Source organism: Onychomys torridus, chromosome 4 (genome assembly GCF_903995425.1).
Source record: "Onychomys torridus chromosome 4, mOncTor1.1, whole genome shotgun sequence".
In the NCBI taxonomy this organism is placed as follows: domain Eukaryota; kingdom Metazoa; phylum Chordata; class Mammalia; order Rodentia; family Cricetidae; genus Onychomys; species Onychomys torridus.
The window spans coordinates 87,006,591-87,023,518 of record NC_050446.1 but is presented as its reverse complement, the minus strand read 5'-3'; the positions used below and the strand labels follow the sequence as shown (position 1 = coordinate 87,023,518).

General features: G+C 41.3%; 1 protein-coding gene and 1 pseudogene across 1 annotated transcript in view; both read left to right on the top strand.

Moving 5' to 3' along the window:
- Ryr3 (ryanodine receptor 3) overlaps window positions 1–16,928 on the top strand; it is a 521,956-nt gene that overhangs the window by 423,225 nt on the left and 81,803 nt on the right. The window contains 4 exon segments of the mRNA XM_036183838.1: window positions 3,930–3,979; window positions 4,384–4,444; window positions 8,056–8,294; window positions 9,758–9,839. Of these exon segments, the coding sequence (XP_036039731.1) occupies window positions 3,930–3,979; window positions 4,384–4,444; window positions 8,056–8,294; window positions 9,758–9,839 (432 nt within the window).
- LOC118581575 lies at window positions 5,901–6,381 on the top strand (annotated as a pseudogene).

Below are 16,928 nucleotides of genomic sequence, written 5' to 3'. Positions count from 1 at the left end.
CTTAAAGACTTGCCTAACATTTACTAAACATTCTGTATAGGGTGGGCACTGAGATTAATTTTCATTTGCAAGAGTTATTGCCCATCTGAGTAAATATGGTTATGAAACCTCACAATATGTTAAACTGAAAGTCCTAGCTGTGTCTTACAGTCTCCATTTTATAAATCAAGACTCGGAGCACTTAGCTTCACTCCAGTACCCATAGGTGGTTAAGACTGAAAATTCAGTCCTCACGACATTGTGTGCCTCTTCTGTACTGTGATTACTTAATGTCACTCAAGACAGAAGAAACCCCATGCCGACCAAACAGGATACTTTGGAACCAGGTACTGACCCCAAGACCTTATAACTTGAGGTTGAACTGATGTGTTCTCTAAGAAGCTAGGGAAATGAAGGGCCATGCGAGACATTCAGATAATCCAACAGAGGGCAGCTGTGTCTGTTTTCTTCATCTGTTGATCTTAGACTGTTAATTCATGGAAATGTAACATTTGTTCAACCAGGCACCATTTGTCGTGGCTGGAATACAACCTAGAGCTGATCAGCCTTGCAAATAGCTTCCAAATCCCCCCGAGAGCTGGTGTCTCCCACAGAAGCAGTGGTGTTTGCGCTGTACGGGTTTGCCCTGACAGACTCTTCCTCTTTCCCCCGGTTTGGTTTTCCTGTAGTTTCACCCTAACAGACTCTGTTCTTCTTCCTTTCCTCCTTTTCTTTTACTCTTTTTTTCCTTTGCTTTTTTGGGGGAGGGGTGTGGCTGGGAGATTGTTGTTCATTTCTTTGTGTGTGTGTGTGTGTGTGTGTGTGTGTGTGTGTGTGTGTGTTTTGTTTTTCAAGACAGGATTTCTCTGTGTAGCTTTGCGCCTTTCCTAGATCTTGCTCTGTAGACCAGGCTGGCCTCGAACTCACAGAGATCCACCTGCCTCTGCCTCCCAGGTGCTGGGATTAAAGGCATGCGCCGCCACCACCGCCCAGCTTGTTCATTTATTTTTGAGACAGGATCTCAATACGTAGCCCTGGCTGGCCTACAATTCGCTATGTAAGTCAGGCAGGCCCTGAACTTACAGAAACCTGCCTGCTTCTGCAAAATGCTGGGATTAAAGGGCCAGCTCGTGGTGTTGGTGTTTTGGGGTTTTTTGTTTGTTTGTTTGTTTTTCTTAAGGACAGAACCTCCACAGCCCAGCCCCGGCTTATCTGAAAGCTACCCACTCTCTTTCCTCAGTCTTTGATACTCACTAGATTCCTTCTTATTGAATCCTTCGTCCTTGGTCCACCTCATCTTTAATCTGATGCCTTTCACAGTGTGGAGGTTCTAGGCAATAAACATTTCTCTTGGAATAATTTCATTTTATCTCTTTGTCTTTATCTTTTTTTTTTTTCCATTTTGAGATCGAGCCTCTCTCTATAGCCCTGGGTATCCTGGCTAATAAGGTTTATGCCACCATGTCACCAGGCCAGTCTATCTATCATTTTTAAACTCTGAGAGGGCAAAGAGCCACCTGGGAACTGTAGCTCTTTATTGTTTTGAACTAAAGGTAATTGTCTTAATTGGGGTATTTACTGCTGAGATAAAACACCATGATCAAAAGCAACTTGGCAAGGAAAGGATTTATTCCATTCTATACTTCCAGGTTAACAGTCCATCATCCAGGGAAGTCAGGACAAGAACTTAAAGCAGGAACCCAGTGGCAGTTACTGAAGCAGAGGCCATGAAGGAATGCTGCTTTTGGCTTGCTCTTCATGGCTAGCTCAGCCTGCTTTCAGGATCACCCACCCAGGAATGGAACCCACACATCAGGCTTCCACGTCAATCATTAGTCAAGAAAATGCCCTACAGACTTGCCTACAGGCCCATCTTAAGGGGTCATTTTATCACTTAAGATTCCCTCTTTCCAGACACGTCTCTATTTGTGTCAAGTTGGCAGAAACTAACCCTAAAGTAATTCTTTTATTTAAATCATAGACTCTTGAGAGACTGCAACAACTTTTTGAAATTTCAGGTGCTGGCTTTTGCAAGTCTGAGAAAATACTTCTGATTTCCTTTTTTTAAAAAAATAATCTATTTATTTTTATTTTATGTACACTGGAGTTTTTCCTGCATGTATATCTTTGAGGGTGTAAGATCTTGGAGTTACAGACAGTTGTGAGCTATCATGTGGGTGCTGGGAATTGAACCTGGGTCCTCTGGAAGAGCAGTCAGTGCTCTTAACTGCTGAGCCATCTCTCCAGCCCCACTTTTGACTTTTGACAGTGAGGGGAGCCACTTCCGTATCTAATCCTAATAGCCCAACTATGTGCTTTAGGTAGAAAAAACATTTGCTTTCAATTTCTACAAAATGTGTGTTCATCCACTTGAAGTGTTTTCAGATTTCTGAGTTGTTCTCCAACTTTTGTAAAAGAGCTGTTTGGTTACAGATGAGGAAGCCAACACAGAGCAGAGAGCATTGAAGGATCTTCACCAAGACAGCCTAGTTATTCACAGGCCAAGCACAGAACTAAGCCGTCAGCAATGCAGGCTGCACTGTTCAGTACTTTCTCCCCATCCAGCTCCATGAGTTCACATCAAAAAACAGGAACCCGTATTAGTTTTGCATTAGCTGCCAAGTTTCTGTTGACTCACTGAGTTGTCTTAAGCTCTAGATCAGGGAGATTCTGACTTATTTTCACTCATCAATGGTAACATTAGCTGTAATTTTCCAAGATAGCCCAGGAAAATCCAGGACATTAACTGACAGGTTATATCATCCCTTAAATTGATGGAGTTTCATCAACCAACACTAGGGGTGCATTTCTTCTCTGAGTAGTCCTAAGGAGACTCTGTCCTGTGAGAGGCAAAGATCTTTCTAATTCTGACACTTCTTTCCACCTTCCAACTAAAGCTTCACACTCCACTTGAAGGCAGCAGAATGATTTACAATTCATTGCAATGATAGAGAAGCAAGATGCCTTTTAGGATCCTCCTCTCTTTTTCTCCACATTACAGGAATGAACATTTCAACACATGGTACCTAGCACCAAGGGAAGTTTATACAGGGCCACTGCCAAATATTATTCTCTGTTGGTTGTTTTTGCTCTTTTGGAGAGCCCACCACCCAGCTTCCAAATAAAGAACACATAGAGGTTTGTTCTTAATTATAAATGCCCAGCTTTAGCTTGGCTTGTTTCTAGCTTTTCTTAACATAAATTATCCCTTCTACCTTTTGCCTCTGGGCTTTTCCTTTTCTTCTGTAATCTTACTTTTATTCTTACTCCATGGCTGGCTGTGTAGCTGAGTGACTGGCCCTTGATATCCTCTTCCTTCTCTGGCTACTTCTTTTTCTTCCCAGATTTATTCTGTCTGTCTGCCAGCCCTGCCTATCTTTTCTCCAGCCTTGCTATTGACCATTGAGCTCTTTATTAGACCATCAGGTGTTTTAGACAGGCACAGTAACACAGCTTCACAGAGTTAAACAAATGCAGCCGGGCGTTGGTGGCACATGCCTTTAATCCCAGCACCCGGGAGGCAGAGGCAGGCGGATCTCTGTGAGTTCAAGGCCAGCCTGGTCTACAAAAAGCTAGTTCCAGGAAAGGCACAAAGCTACACAGAGAAACCCTGTCTAAAAAAAAAAGAAAAAGAAAAAGAAAGAAAAAATGCAACAAAACAACAGTAACACACCTTAAAATAGTATTATATAGCATTTCTCATTACAGAGGGATTTTTTTTTTTAGTAGGATGGAGCTGCCTGCAAGGAACCTTTCATGATTTTTCAAAAAGACAATATGAACCACATTATTTCCCTAAATGTGGTTCCAAAGACTCTTCCAGAGGACATGGTGCATCTTCCTAAAGTTCCAATTTATGCACTGTTTCATATATGAGGGATGGAAGAATGGCATAAAAATCACTTCTTGAGTCTCTGTAGCTTTCTGAATTGCAACCTTTTCTGTTTTAGTCTGTTCTGCAAGCTGGCTGCTCTCGTGAGACACAGGATCTCCCTCTTCGGTAAGTGAAGGGATGTGTTGCTGAAGGCAGCAAGCCTTCCTGTAATTATCTTGAGCTTCCATTTTGCCTTCATTTGTGGCTCCCTTAGAAAACCTGCACCTTGGGACTGAGGTGTCACCTAAATTTTCCGTAGAAAATTGGTATGAAGCATGATTAATGACCTCTCTACCCCTTTAACAGCTCACATTTTCCACACCAATGAATGTTTTAAGCTCTGCTGTGACATCCATCATGAAGCAGAGGCTGTGTCAGACTAGAGATAAATGCCTGGTTCCTGAACACAGACCTGGCACTTTGTGTGTTGCTGGTTAATTATACTGGGGTATGCCTGGTGCATATTAAGAAGGCTGCATTTAAAAGCCAGACTGGGTTTGGAGAGTCACAGGTGATGTTTTTTATTCTAGGGAGTGATTCAACTACAATGGTGAGCTGCCTGCACATCTTAGCTCAGACACTTGACACAAGGTAAATCTGATGTTTTCTCTTCAGTCCTTCCTTATGACTACCTCTCTGGTTCCCAAATAGGAAGAGAGGGCCCTAGAAGTCAACATTCCAATTCTCATTCCCACAGTACAGACCTACTGTCATGAACTATCTTAAATCTAAAACGACTGATCAGTTCTTACCTTCTCTTACTGAGTTCATTTGTCAGAAGGTAAAATGTATAACATAGCAACATTCAGTTTGTACCTAATTGTGTACACACACACACACACACACACACACAGACAGAGAGAGAGAGAGAGAGAGAGAGAGAGAGAGAGAGAGAGAGAGATCTGGTAGGTGGTGAAACCCTCATCATACTGAGAGGTGAACAATATCATTTTGAGTTCAATGTGGCCAGGAAAATGCAGGGATATCTGACTTCAAAAGGATAATACAGGAAGCCAGAGAAAGAGTCCAGCAGATAAAGGCATTGATGCCCCAGGTTGACTTACTGTGACTCATGTAGTAGAATGAGAGAATTGACTACCAAAAATCGTCCTCTGGCCTACACACCTACACACATACATATGCATAAACAAATAAATATAATTTTCAAAATACATCAGCTAGCTGGTGAAGTAATATATGTCTATATTCTTAGCATGTAGAAGACAGAGACAAAAGGATGCCAAGTTTAATACCAACCTTGGATTTATAGTAAAACCCTGTTGAATAAAAATAAAAGATACAGAAAAGATGGCTGAACAGGAAAGGAAATTTTAGTTTTTTTTAAAAAAAATACATAATTCTGATAATATTAACATACATGATATTTTTCAAGAGAAAAGTAGTATAAAGAACTAACAGGAGTTCTTCTGAACAAGCTTATTAAGAAAAGTCCTAATGTTGGATGTGGTGGTGCATGCCTCTAATGGCAGTATTCAGGAAGCAAAGGCTATGTAGTGAGACTTTGTCTCAAAAAAACGTAAATAATAATAATACAGTCATTATCAGAATCAGGAAGAGGACATGCCCTTCAAGATCCAATGCAAAAGAGAGCCACCTTCAAAAGAGAGTGACCCAAAGATGGCAATCTGTGACAAACTGAAGCCCGTGAAAAATACTAAGGGCTACAGAGTGGGTAGAAACGCTTGCCCTCCCAAGAATGAGGACAGGAATTCAATACCCAGGACCCACAAAAATGTCCAGGGGTTATAGTGACTCATCAGCACTCATGCAGACACAGGATACCCAGAGCAAGCTGGCTAGCTAGACTAACCAAATTACTGAGCTCTGGGTTCAAATAAGAGACCTTGCTTCAATATGTGGAAGGTGGAAAGTGATCAAGAAAGATACCCAGCATCAGCCTCTGGCCACCACATCACACAATATACACATGCAAAAGGGTGCAGATTGTTACAGGAGATCTCTGGTCTTCAGGTTATAGGCAAGGGTGTTTATAAGAAATTGGAGTGGCCAGGGTCTGTACCAAAAGATGGCAAAGGTTGGGTAGAAGTCAGTGTTGTTCTTGTGTCTGTCTTGGTAACATTTACCAGTCACTCATTGTAGAAGCAATTTTCAGAAAATTGGCATCTGATGAAAATGTTTCAGATAATTGGAGGATAGACAGTGGAGCTTCATCCACCTATGAAGTGGGGGAATCTCCCTGACTTTCATGGCAGCACTGCACAAGAAAACATGGCATCCCCATGAATCACATTGCACAGCAGATTACAAGAGAAGACTTTGCAACATTCAATTATATACTATATATGGATGAAAGAAATCTGAGAGATTTGAATAGAAAAAGTAATCAAGTTAAAAACTGCAGAGCTAAAATTGAGCCACTTGGGAGCTATAATCCATAGAAACATCTCATTATGGAAGATCCCTAATATGACAATGACTCTGACTTCAAACTGGTGGACCAGCAATGCCTCAGGTGCCTTAAGGCCTTCCTGGAGAAGACTAACTAGATTGTCCTGCCCACCACCATTGAGTGACTCACCAGAGCCATGCCCAAGAGTGGTGGCAGTCCTTAGCCCCATGCCCCACGTGTCTTTTCAGCTGACTTACTGTATATCTCTAAAATAATTGTAGGTGGAAATTAGATATATGTTCAGAAGGATAAAAATATTGGAGTAAGATAGTTTGAGGTATGGCTAAGCCTTCTTAGACTAATGGAACCTCTCACCTTGCCCTAATTACAAAATAGTGAATAAAAAAATATGGAACAAAATAGAACCCAATGGAATAAGAATGACCTACAAGGTCCAGGTCGGCCTCTGAGCCCAGCCAGCCAGGTAGTCTGGTCTAACTAGAGTGTATGCATGGCCGGTACCCAGTGGTGCCATTTGCTTGCCTTATGCCTCTCTATCCTAGACTCTTTTGACAATAACTCCATCCATATCAGCCTTCCATTTAACACTGGAAGAGTTTAAACTCAGACACACTGAAAACATTCAAATATTTGAAAGAGAGGAGAAGCTGAATGTGATAACGCAGGCCCGCAATTCCAGCAGGCTATTCTGGGCTACACAGTGTACATAGGAACAGATTGATAAAATGATCATTTTTACTCTTACTTGGTTTTTGTCTAGTGTTTTTGAGCTTTGTTCCTATTTGAGCCACTTTGCCTCTTTTTTTTTTAAAAGTGTGCTTTAATAGTGGTATATTTGTAGTCTTCTTTTATCATTTAAAAAAGTTACAGGCAAGTATAAGTAATTTTAGTGCATTTTCAGAAAAGTGACCTCAAATTCATATGGCTATATGTCAGAAAAGAATGTGAGTTAAAGACAACTGAAATAGAAATATGGTATAAGCCTGCTTTCTTATTAACAGATGAAAAAAATATATATCTGGAAAAAAAAAAGAAATTAGAGCAAGCCTAGCTGATGGCCTTTACTGTTCTGGTATGTTTGATAATTACCAAGAAAACCTTGAAGATAAAGATCATCTTCCCTTAAAGCAATTCTGTCTTCATTTTCTGAAGATGTTGTAATGTGGAAGATTATACTTATGCTTATACATTTTGTTCCGATCCTACATTTTATGAAATAGTTTTGAGGGAAGAAATCGGCTGCTCTTAGCTTCTTAAGTTCTCAGGGTGTGTGTCACTGTCCTTTGCTTCAGTGACCTAATAAAGCTGGCTTCATAAAGGACTGGATCTCCTTTTCTCTCCTCTCATCCAATCTAGGACTGCTCTGCAGACTAAAAGGTGTGCAGGCTTCAGGCAACTTCTCTCCTCTGTTCCTGTTCTCCTCCTCCTACACACTACACGTAAAGGATCTTGATCCCAAGTGAACTGTGGAAAAGGCTCACTCCTGCCCTTTCATTACATAGTAACAGAGGACTAGGCAGCTGCAACACAGAGGAACTAATACCAGTTTCGTTCATCTCTATGTGTCCTGAAGAGTTCAGCAATGATCCCTACAAGCCCAGCCCATCATTCAATCACTAACCAGGGAACCATGTGGTACAGGTTTCCTTTCCAGATGGAAACAAGACAATTCCAGTGCAGCTGACACATTCTCCTCTGGTGACCAGAGTACCTACTGCCTGCCCAGTTTGCCTACAAGTCACCACCATGTAAGGGGAGGTTGATTCCACAGTCCAATTGTGGCCTGCCTTTGTCTGCTGTTTCCTTACAGGACCGTCATGAAGTCAGGCTCAGAGCTGGTGAAAGCTGGGTTGCGCTCATTCTTTGAAAATGCAGCAGAAGACTTAGAGAAGACTTCAGAAAACCTGAAGCTGGGGAAGTTTACCCATTCCAGAACGCAGATCAAAGGTGTTTCTCAGAATATTAACTACACCACAGTGGCTCTGCTTCCCATCCTGACATCCATCTTTGAGCACATCGCTCAGCATCAGTTTGGGGTGGATCTACTCTGTGAGTCCTACTGCTGTTTGTCATCAATGTCTATGCACTGCCACAGACAGATGTGAGACCCACTCACTTATGTTGACCTTGAAGGCAGAATAGAAAGACAGATTTCCCATACTTTTCTTAGATTAAAAAAAAAATTAAGTGATAGACTCTTGGAAAAGGGGAAAAATCCCTTAATTTGAGTATAGAATATTCATCTTTTTCCAATTTCATTATGAACCAGTTTCCCACCTGCTTTTCTAGCTACCAGCTATTATGCTTCCATTTAATTTGAAAAGGTTATCTGAGCAATACACCTCAGATTCTGCTACCAGGGTTTCCAGACACTGTGCTCCATGTTAATTTACTCACTGGTACCAGGAGCAAAGGAAAGGCTAAAATCTCATCTTTTTTTCAACTTGCAGTTAGTTTTATTTTGCTTTGTACTTAGCAATGTGTCCAGCCCCATCCCCCATCCCCACCATGTTCATATTATGTCATCAAGCTTCAGTATTGCTTAAACACTGCCATATAATTTAATTTAATCAGCTGTCACACTGTGTCTTCCATCAGTTAGTCCCACTAGGTAGGAGTTTTATATCCTAGAAACAAGGCAGTTCCTTGGTTAGAAAATAAAATATTAAATTAGTTCTGGTTTTGTTGAAATAGTTCTAGCCATAGAATGAGGTCTAGATGCGTCTGGGGGTATGATGCCTGCTGATGACATTCTTTGGTTCCTTCAGAACTCTATTCCTTTAGAAAATAAGGTGAGCTCATGCTACTATTTGGCTAGTTTTTTTAAATACAGCAGAAAATTTTAAATAAGCAAATTTGAGAACTTGCTCTCTCTCTCCACCCTTCTCTCTCTCTCTCTCTCTCTCTCTCTCTCTCTCTCTCTCTCTCTCCCTCTCCCTCCCTCCCTCCTTCCCTCCCTCCCTCCCTCCCTCCCTCCTTCCCTTCTTCCCTCCCTCCCTCCCTCCCTCCCCTCTTCTCTTCCTCTCTCCTTCCCTTTCTGAATAAAGCATGGCAGTTGGATGGACCTTCTTAGAAAATGATCAAACATGACATGGAAGCTTTGAGTTTTATTCATCCTTTGACCCAAAGAAAGACAATATTACCCTTGGTAAATTTGGAATATACAATCTTCCTTTATTGGATAAGTGACCTATTATGGAGGCGCCATTGGCCAAATGATTCCTTTCTCCATGAAGCTTTGTGATCTTGATCAGCAGCTCTGCAAATGACCTGGGCAGCTTTGGTGAAGCATATGTTCCTATCAGTGTTTCCCAGCAACTAGCAAAAGAGTATGTAGTTTGAACAGTATTTCACGAGTTTACAGAGGCAGGGATGAGGGAACAAGAGAGAGGAGTCGTCTGCTCTTGACTAATGCCTGCCTTAATATTTTTCTTCATGGGCTTTTCCATGTGTTGGAGCTGGAGCTGGAGCTGGAGTTGATATTTGCTTATGACGTCTCTTCTTTGTTTCAGTGAGTGACGTGCAGATTTCATGCTACCACATTCTGTGCAGCCTCTATTCCCTTGGGACTGGGAAAAACATCTATGTTGAAAGGTACTTAATTTTTGCTTGCTTGTTTTTTTCAGTTAAAACATGTGGCTCAGAAAAATATTGTTGGGGAGGGGGCCTTACATTCAGCCTAAACATGTGCTGAACAAGGACAACAATAAACATGCAAATGTGAACTTAGGATAGCCCAGGAATCCTCAGCCCTACCCAAAGAACTATAGGCAACCAAGGAATGCTGAGGACAGGAGAAATAGTCTTCCCCTGGGAAGAGCACACCTATTGGTTATTCAATACCGAACAGTCAACCCTAAAAACATGTATACAAGTACCATTATGCAGACTGAGAACTGAGAGTTTTTATTTATGTTTGAAAACACACACATAGTCCATGAATTTGAAAGAGGGCAAGAAGGGGCATATGGGTTTAGAGGAAAGAAGAGAAGTGGGAAAATGATGAATGCACATATAATTTTTGTTTGTTTTTGTTTTTCGAGACAGGGTTTCTTTGTGTAGCTTTGCGCCTTTCCTGGAACTCACTTGGTAGCCCAGGCTGGCCTCGAACTCACAAAGATTCTCCTGCCTCTGCCTCCTGAGTGCTGGGACTAAAGGCGTGCGCCACCACCGCCCAGCTAAAATTCTTAAAGGTTAATAAAATATTATGTAAAAATTTATTTTCCCCCACCCCTTATACTAAAATTAAAAAAGAAACACTTAACATTTTTCAGTCCAGCCAAACATAAATATTCACTGATCAGAAATGGTAGCTTTACAGCTGAGTTATGAAAATTTTGTAGCAATGTAAAGCATCATAATGAGGTTAATCAGATCAAAGGCTTCTGTGGAGAAAGCTACTGAATATATATGACTACAGGAGCTATAAAATTCTGCAAAATCATATGCTGGTAGCCAAAAACTGTTGAAGGCATGTCTACTTCATTATCAGTTTCTGACTAGCTTCCAGAGTTCCTGTGGTTATAGCTTGCTGAGACACTCAGGGACCTAAGGGAGTTGCTTTAGTGTTTAATGAGTCTCTGTGTGATACACCCTTGGACCTTTACCATTCTCAACTGTCAGATTAGCTACAGTTTTAAACAATGCACAGTTTGGAACCAGAAAAGCTATCTGATAATCTTGAGTCTGAACAAGCTTATCTGTAGAGATTTTAGGTTCTAATTTTGTCTCTGTAATCTGCCTGTGGCAATGGAAGCTTTAGCGACCCCTAGCTTTCCAGAGTCAGATACGGTATGTTGCGTTGTTCTATTTAAATCCAGGGGTAAAATCAGAATGATAAAACTTCTAGACTTAGCTTTATCCTTGAAGGACTGTTTCCTTTTTCACCTATCAAATAAGCAAACCTGGAAGAATTTGATCTGCTCCAAGTAATTTATTCTGAATACTCCTTAGGATCTACTTATCATGAACCTATAAATGAAGCTTGTATCAAACACCCTAAAACCTGACCCTCATTTCATAATGAAACACACATATATTAAAATGGTGTCAGTCAAACAAAATGAGAATTTGTCCCTTAAAGAACTTAAGAGCTAAACTAGTGGATTGAAATCTGGCTTAGGGATAAATTGAAAATAAGTCTATTTCATTACAACCACAGTTTCCAAATGGCTTTCAGGGTTCATGAAGCTAGTTGAAGAACTAATGATTAAATAAGCTTTATGATTATGTCTTTACATTTGCCTGGCTTTCCACAAAATATGGAGAAAGAGTTTTGTAGTCAACATATGTATATGTGTGTGTGTTTATAGATAGATAGATAGATAGATAGATAGATAGATAGATAGATAGATAGATTGATATATATTGAGGGTGTGTGTGTGTGTGTGTGTGTGTGTGTGTGTGTGTGTGTGTGTGTGTTTCAAGACAGGATTTCTCTGTGTAGTCCTCCTGGCTCTCCTGGAACTCACTCTGTATATAGCCCAGGCTGGCCTTGAACTCACAGAGATCCACCTGCCTCTGCCTCCTGAGTGCTGGAATTAAATGTGTGTCACCACATCCCAGCTTATTGATTCCCTAGAACTGGAATTACAGATGCTTGTGAGCCACCATGTGGTGGTTGGAGTCAAACCCAGGTCCTCTGGAAGAACAGCCAGTACTCTTAACCACTGAACCATCTCTGCAGCCCTGAGATGAAAATTTTAAACATGTATTTTTAACCAATAGGATCAGTAAAATGATTTTCCCCATTAACACAGAATTTCACTTAGGGGAGATATCTCAATTAGAGGGGGAGGGATGGGGAGGGAGAGAGAGAGTACACATGCACACCAAGGAACCTTATATAATTTTTTGTACAGTTTCTACATTATTCTTTTTAAAAAAAGTAAACAAAAGGTCAACTCTAAAATGTCAGACCAGAAAGACTTGTTTCTCCATGGCTTTTTGTACTTTATTCATGTTCATTGCAGCGTTATTGCTCAGCTACAGGCCTGGGAATGTTTGTGTTTGTGTATTGTATTCTACATCTGCATAAGACTAGCTAGCCAGGATTGGACTAAAGAGATGAAACAATTGAAAAACTAGAGACTTAGAATCCCAGAAGTGTGCTGCTGGCACAGCTAGTGGGTATTGTCTGTCTATTTTCTTAGTTTTAATTGTGAAAGGCATGCTAATTCACAAAACAAAATCCAATAGTAGAGAACTTTGTCAAGTTCAAGTCTGCCATTTTCTCTACCCTGTGCGGCATCCCATTCAGGTCCTGGCTAAGCCAAGTGAGGAGTGGGTGAAATTCTGCACGCTGAAGTCAGGGGATTTTCTGAGAGAGTTAATGTATGTTCATCCTCTGGGGATTTTAGGGCTGCAGCTATAAGACAAGTTCTTTTTCATCCTTCCTTCCATGCCATTGTACCCTTGCAGTTTCTCCTGTCTGGTACAGATGACAGGAATGGCAGGCACATACCATTCTCAGACCCAGCTCTTACTCTGCAAGATGGAAGCTTCCCTTGTACATATTGTCCACCAGGTCTTCCATGGCCTTCACATACCCTGAATGCTCACTATTTCAAGCAACTTCTAACTCCTGTATTTACTTCCAAAGACCTCCTCACACTCTTCTAATTCTAGAAAGTATGGATTTGGGGTTTTTATTACTATGGTTGGTTTTAAATTCATTTATTTATTTCACATATGTGAGTGTTGTCTGAATATATGACTGTGTACCACATACATACCTGGTACCACAGGAGGTCAGAAGAAGATGTCAGATGCTCTCAAATTGGAATTACAAATGATTATCAGTGGCCATGTGCATGCTGAGAATCAAATCCAGGTCTTCTCAAAGAGTAGCCAGTGCTCTTAACTGATGTTATCTCTAAGGACCCATCTGGAGAGTGTGTTTTTAATCTCTGCACCCTCACTTGATTTGGTAGTTACTTTATGGTTTTGGGTTATGATACATACTGTAATTTCAGCATAGATCCAGACTTCTTTTCAATTTCCTAAATTTTGAGTTTTAGGGAGAAACATGTAATAAAACCAGCATTTCTCTACTACCTTTGTATAAACTGATGTCATGAATACTCCATGGTATGGTTAAGGGGAAGGTTTTTCTTGTAGATATAAGAGAGAGAACAACCAGATGCATCTAGAAGAGTCCAGAGAAGATAGAGAAAGTAGCAGAGCAATGATGGCCAGCAGACCAGACCTGGCCATGAGAGAAACAGAAACAAAACACAGAGATAGGGAGCGAAACACAAAAAGAAAGAACAAGAGAGGAAGACAGAGAGTGTGGGCAAAAGAGAGAACATAGCCCAAATAGCAGGGTTATAAGAAGAAAGTAGCTGTGGGGAGGGAAGCCTGTGAGGTGGAGATGTTTAAGGTAGGGAGGAGGTGAGAAGAGCAGAAAAAGAGCCAGTGTGATGGCATGGAATTTGAAATGTGTAAAGGTATTTGTGATACTGAGGGAGCCTGGAGGCCACAGACAGTCATTGTTCCCTTCTGCCAGTGGTAAGGGAAATGGCTCCTTTTGGTAGAGGGGAACCAACTTCACAAGTTCCTGAGGAATGCTGGCTTTTGCCTAATCACCAGAATTTGGAAAAGGGAGTTTCCTTTGGAATGACAACCATTAACTAAACTTTTCTTGACAAAAGAATATCTTTTGCTTTACAGAGGAATCACTAAGTGTTTGGCCCAGCTGTACCTGGCATGTGCCTTGTAGTTAGAAAAGATTCCAGTCACCATAGTGATGGGATTGATTGTGGAAAGAAAAAGTCATCAAAAGAGTGAAGAACTTTCCTTCAGAATAGTGAAAGTAATATAGAGAATTACATTGACCTGTGAGGTTTTCAGATATTGAATTTCAAAGGGTAAGGGCTTTGTTTATTTGATTATGCAAAATCCCTGAGTTCTCTAATAAGGGGATTTTTTTTTTTTTAATGGATTTAAAGGTTTCAGGGAAGATTTTTCAGAAAACCAAGTTTGGTACTTCAATACCCTTCAATAGTAGTTTTATTTTGAATGAAAACTGTATTCCTTCCCACCCTCACCACCCCCACCTCCACCCCCACTTTACATTTTAAATGCTTGTTCCATCTACCCTCATGGCTACCATTGACCAACAATTTCTGATTGGATAGCTCACATATCTAAACCACTAAGTTTATAAATATTCCCATTTAGGACTTTGTTCCCACCCCTACTGTATTTCCCCTGCCCCTGCTGATGTTTTCTACTCTGTTATGTGCTGCTTCCTTTCCATAGGATCACTGGGAGTATACAGGATAGAACTTTAAAATCATGAAGCATGTATGTATATAAGGTATTTGTCTTAGTTAGGGTTCCTACTGCTGTGAAGAGACACCATGGCCATGGCAACTCGTACAAAGGAAAACATTCAATTGGGTCTCGCTTACAGTTCAGAGGTTTATTCCATTATCATCATGGCAGGAAGCATGGCAGCACACAGGTAGACATGCTGCTGGAGAAGGAGCTGAGAGTTCTACATTAGGATCTGCAGACAGCAGGAAGAGAGAATGACTTTGGGCCTGGCTTGGGCTTCTGAAACTCCAAAGCCCACCCCCAGTGACACACTTCCTCCAACAAGGTCACATCTCCTAATAGTGCCACTCCCTATGAGCCCATGGGGGCTATTTCATTCAAACCACAGTATTATTAATATACTGTAATTTCTTTGTCTGTGTCCCTGACAATAGGCATTTGAGAGACTCACTGTTACTGCATCATGTAAATATAGTTAAGATATTGACAAAGAAATCCTCATAGTTGGAAAATTGGAAGTAATATACTGAAATACATATGGAAACCTTTCCAATCAGCCACACTTGACTTACCTATCATGTGAAAAATACTCTACTTGGCAGTAAAGATTAAAGAAAAACAAGTAGTTTCCAATGATAAACAAATCTCTCCTCTCTTTCTCTCTCTCTCTCTCTCTCTCTCTCTCTCTCTCTCTCTCATTGCTATGGAGATAACTATACAGCCCATACCCTGCCTGGAAGCTTTTCCCATACCTACATTGCCCCCTGAGGACACTAATGACTGGAGAAGTCTATGCCTAGCTCCATCACTCTGTGGGTCTGGAGGCCCCAGGTCATTCTCTCTGGCATTTCACAGCCAGAAGTATTAATTGTCAGACTTCTGGGTTTTACTGTGTTAGCAGCAGCTGGGCCAGGAGAGCTGTTATTTATCTCTCTTGGCTGAGCAGCTAATTAGCATCTGCATGTGCCCCTGACTAGAGAATGCCCTGTTGAGAAGTTGGTGTGACTCAGATTGTTCAGTAATTAATATCAGAGAGGACAGGGCCATGTCCCTGTCACTGCAGCCCTATACAACTGGGACTTCTCAACTATCTTCTCCCCCAAGACTTAACTTTATAGCTGCCTAACTTTCCAAACACCCATGATCATGAGCTCATAACTTTAATTTCAGTAAAACCACTGAGCAAGTAGAGGAACCACAGGTTGGGCACCACTTCCCAGTATCAACTAAAATTGGCCCTCAGACTTGGGATCGTGCCTGGTCATTTCATACCTGAGTGTCTCCCAGACACTCTTGCACCTGTGTTTCCCCCTGTGACATCCCTTTCCCCATCATTCTTCCTTATTCTCTTCTTTGAAAGCAATACAGAAGAGACATCCTATAACTTGTTATTGACTACTCTGCTGGTAAACATTGTGAAATGACCCTTCGTGGACTCTCCCCCATTTTACCTCCTTGTCCTCTGAGGGTACTGGCCATTTCAGATCTGAAGTTAAAGTGATGGTCTTCTCCTCAGGGTGGACTGTCCTCTTGAACTTGGCCAAAAAGGCAAATAAGAAAGATGGGGTGCTGAGAACAATTGAGGGAAATGGGCCTGACTAGAGGATGCTCAGAAAAGGGGCCTTGGTCTCAGTGGCTTACACAGCTCTCCCTCTTCCCACTGACACATCTCTGGAGGAGACACAGGCAACATTGGTACACAGGCATGGGGTCTTGGTTTGGCCCAAGGGTACTGCTCTGTCTGTGAAGTCTACCTCGATCAGGGGAAGGAGCCAGAAGTATTCTGACAGCCAGATCTTTCTCTGGAGGAGAAAGATGTGCATCAGCTAGGAGGTGATGGTCTGACTAAGGACCTGTCCTTCAGGGATGATTTGAAAGTTATCTTCTTACATACTTCATAGCAAATAAGAGGTCCATTTCATAGAAGCCAAGCCTGAGATGATAAAGGGTAAAAATTACTTCTATTAGTTATTCTTTAGAGTAGTTTAAAAGATCCCTTTTAAAATCCTAAGTGAAGCCTGAGTGGGTTTTTTCCAGTGAATCCAAAGCTTTATGCCCACTCAGCCACCCTCTGCCTTTCTCCTCCCTCTAGTCAGCACATTAGTCCTGCATCTCAAGCAGGGCCAATCTGTCCTCCCTCAGGCTGCCCTGCAGACTCCAAGTCTACTCCAATGGCCTTATCCAGTCATTTTATTCAGAAACAGTTAGGATTACATTTTTAAAATTCGACTCAAATGCATCTCTTACTCTAACAAAGCTGCAGGTTGAAGCCAATCCTTATGATTAGTTTGGCAAGATCCGGCTTTTTTGAATTGCATTGTTTCAGGGTTCTATATAGAATACATGTTCTGTCTTTGGTCTATATTAGTGAGAAAGGACTTCCACCACCTAGCAGACAAAGGT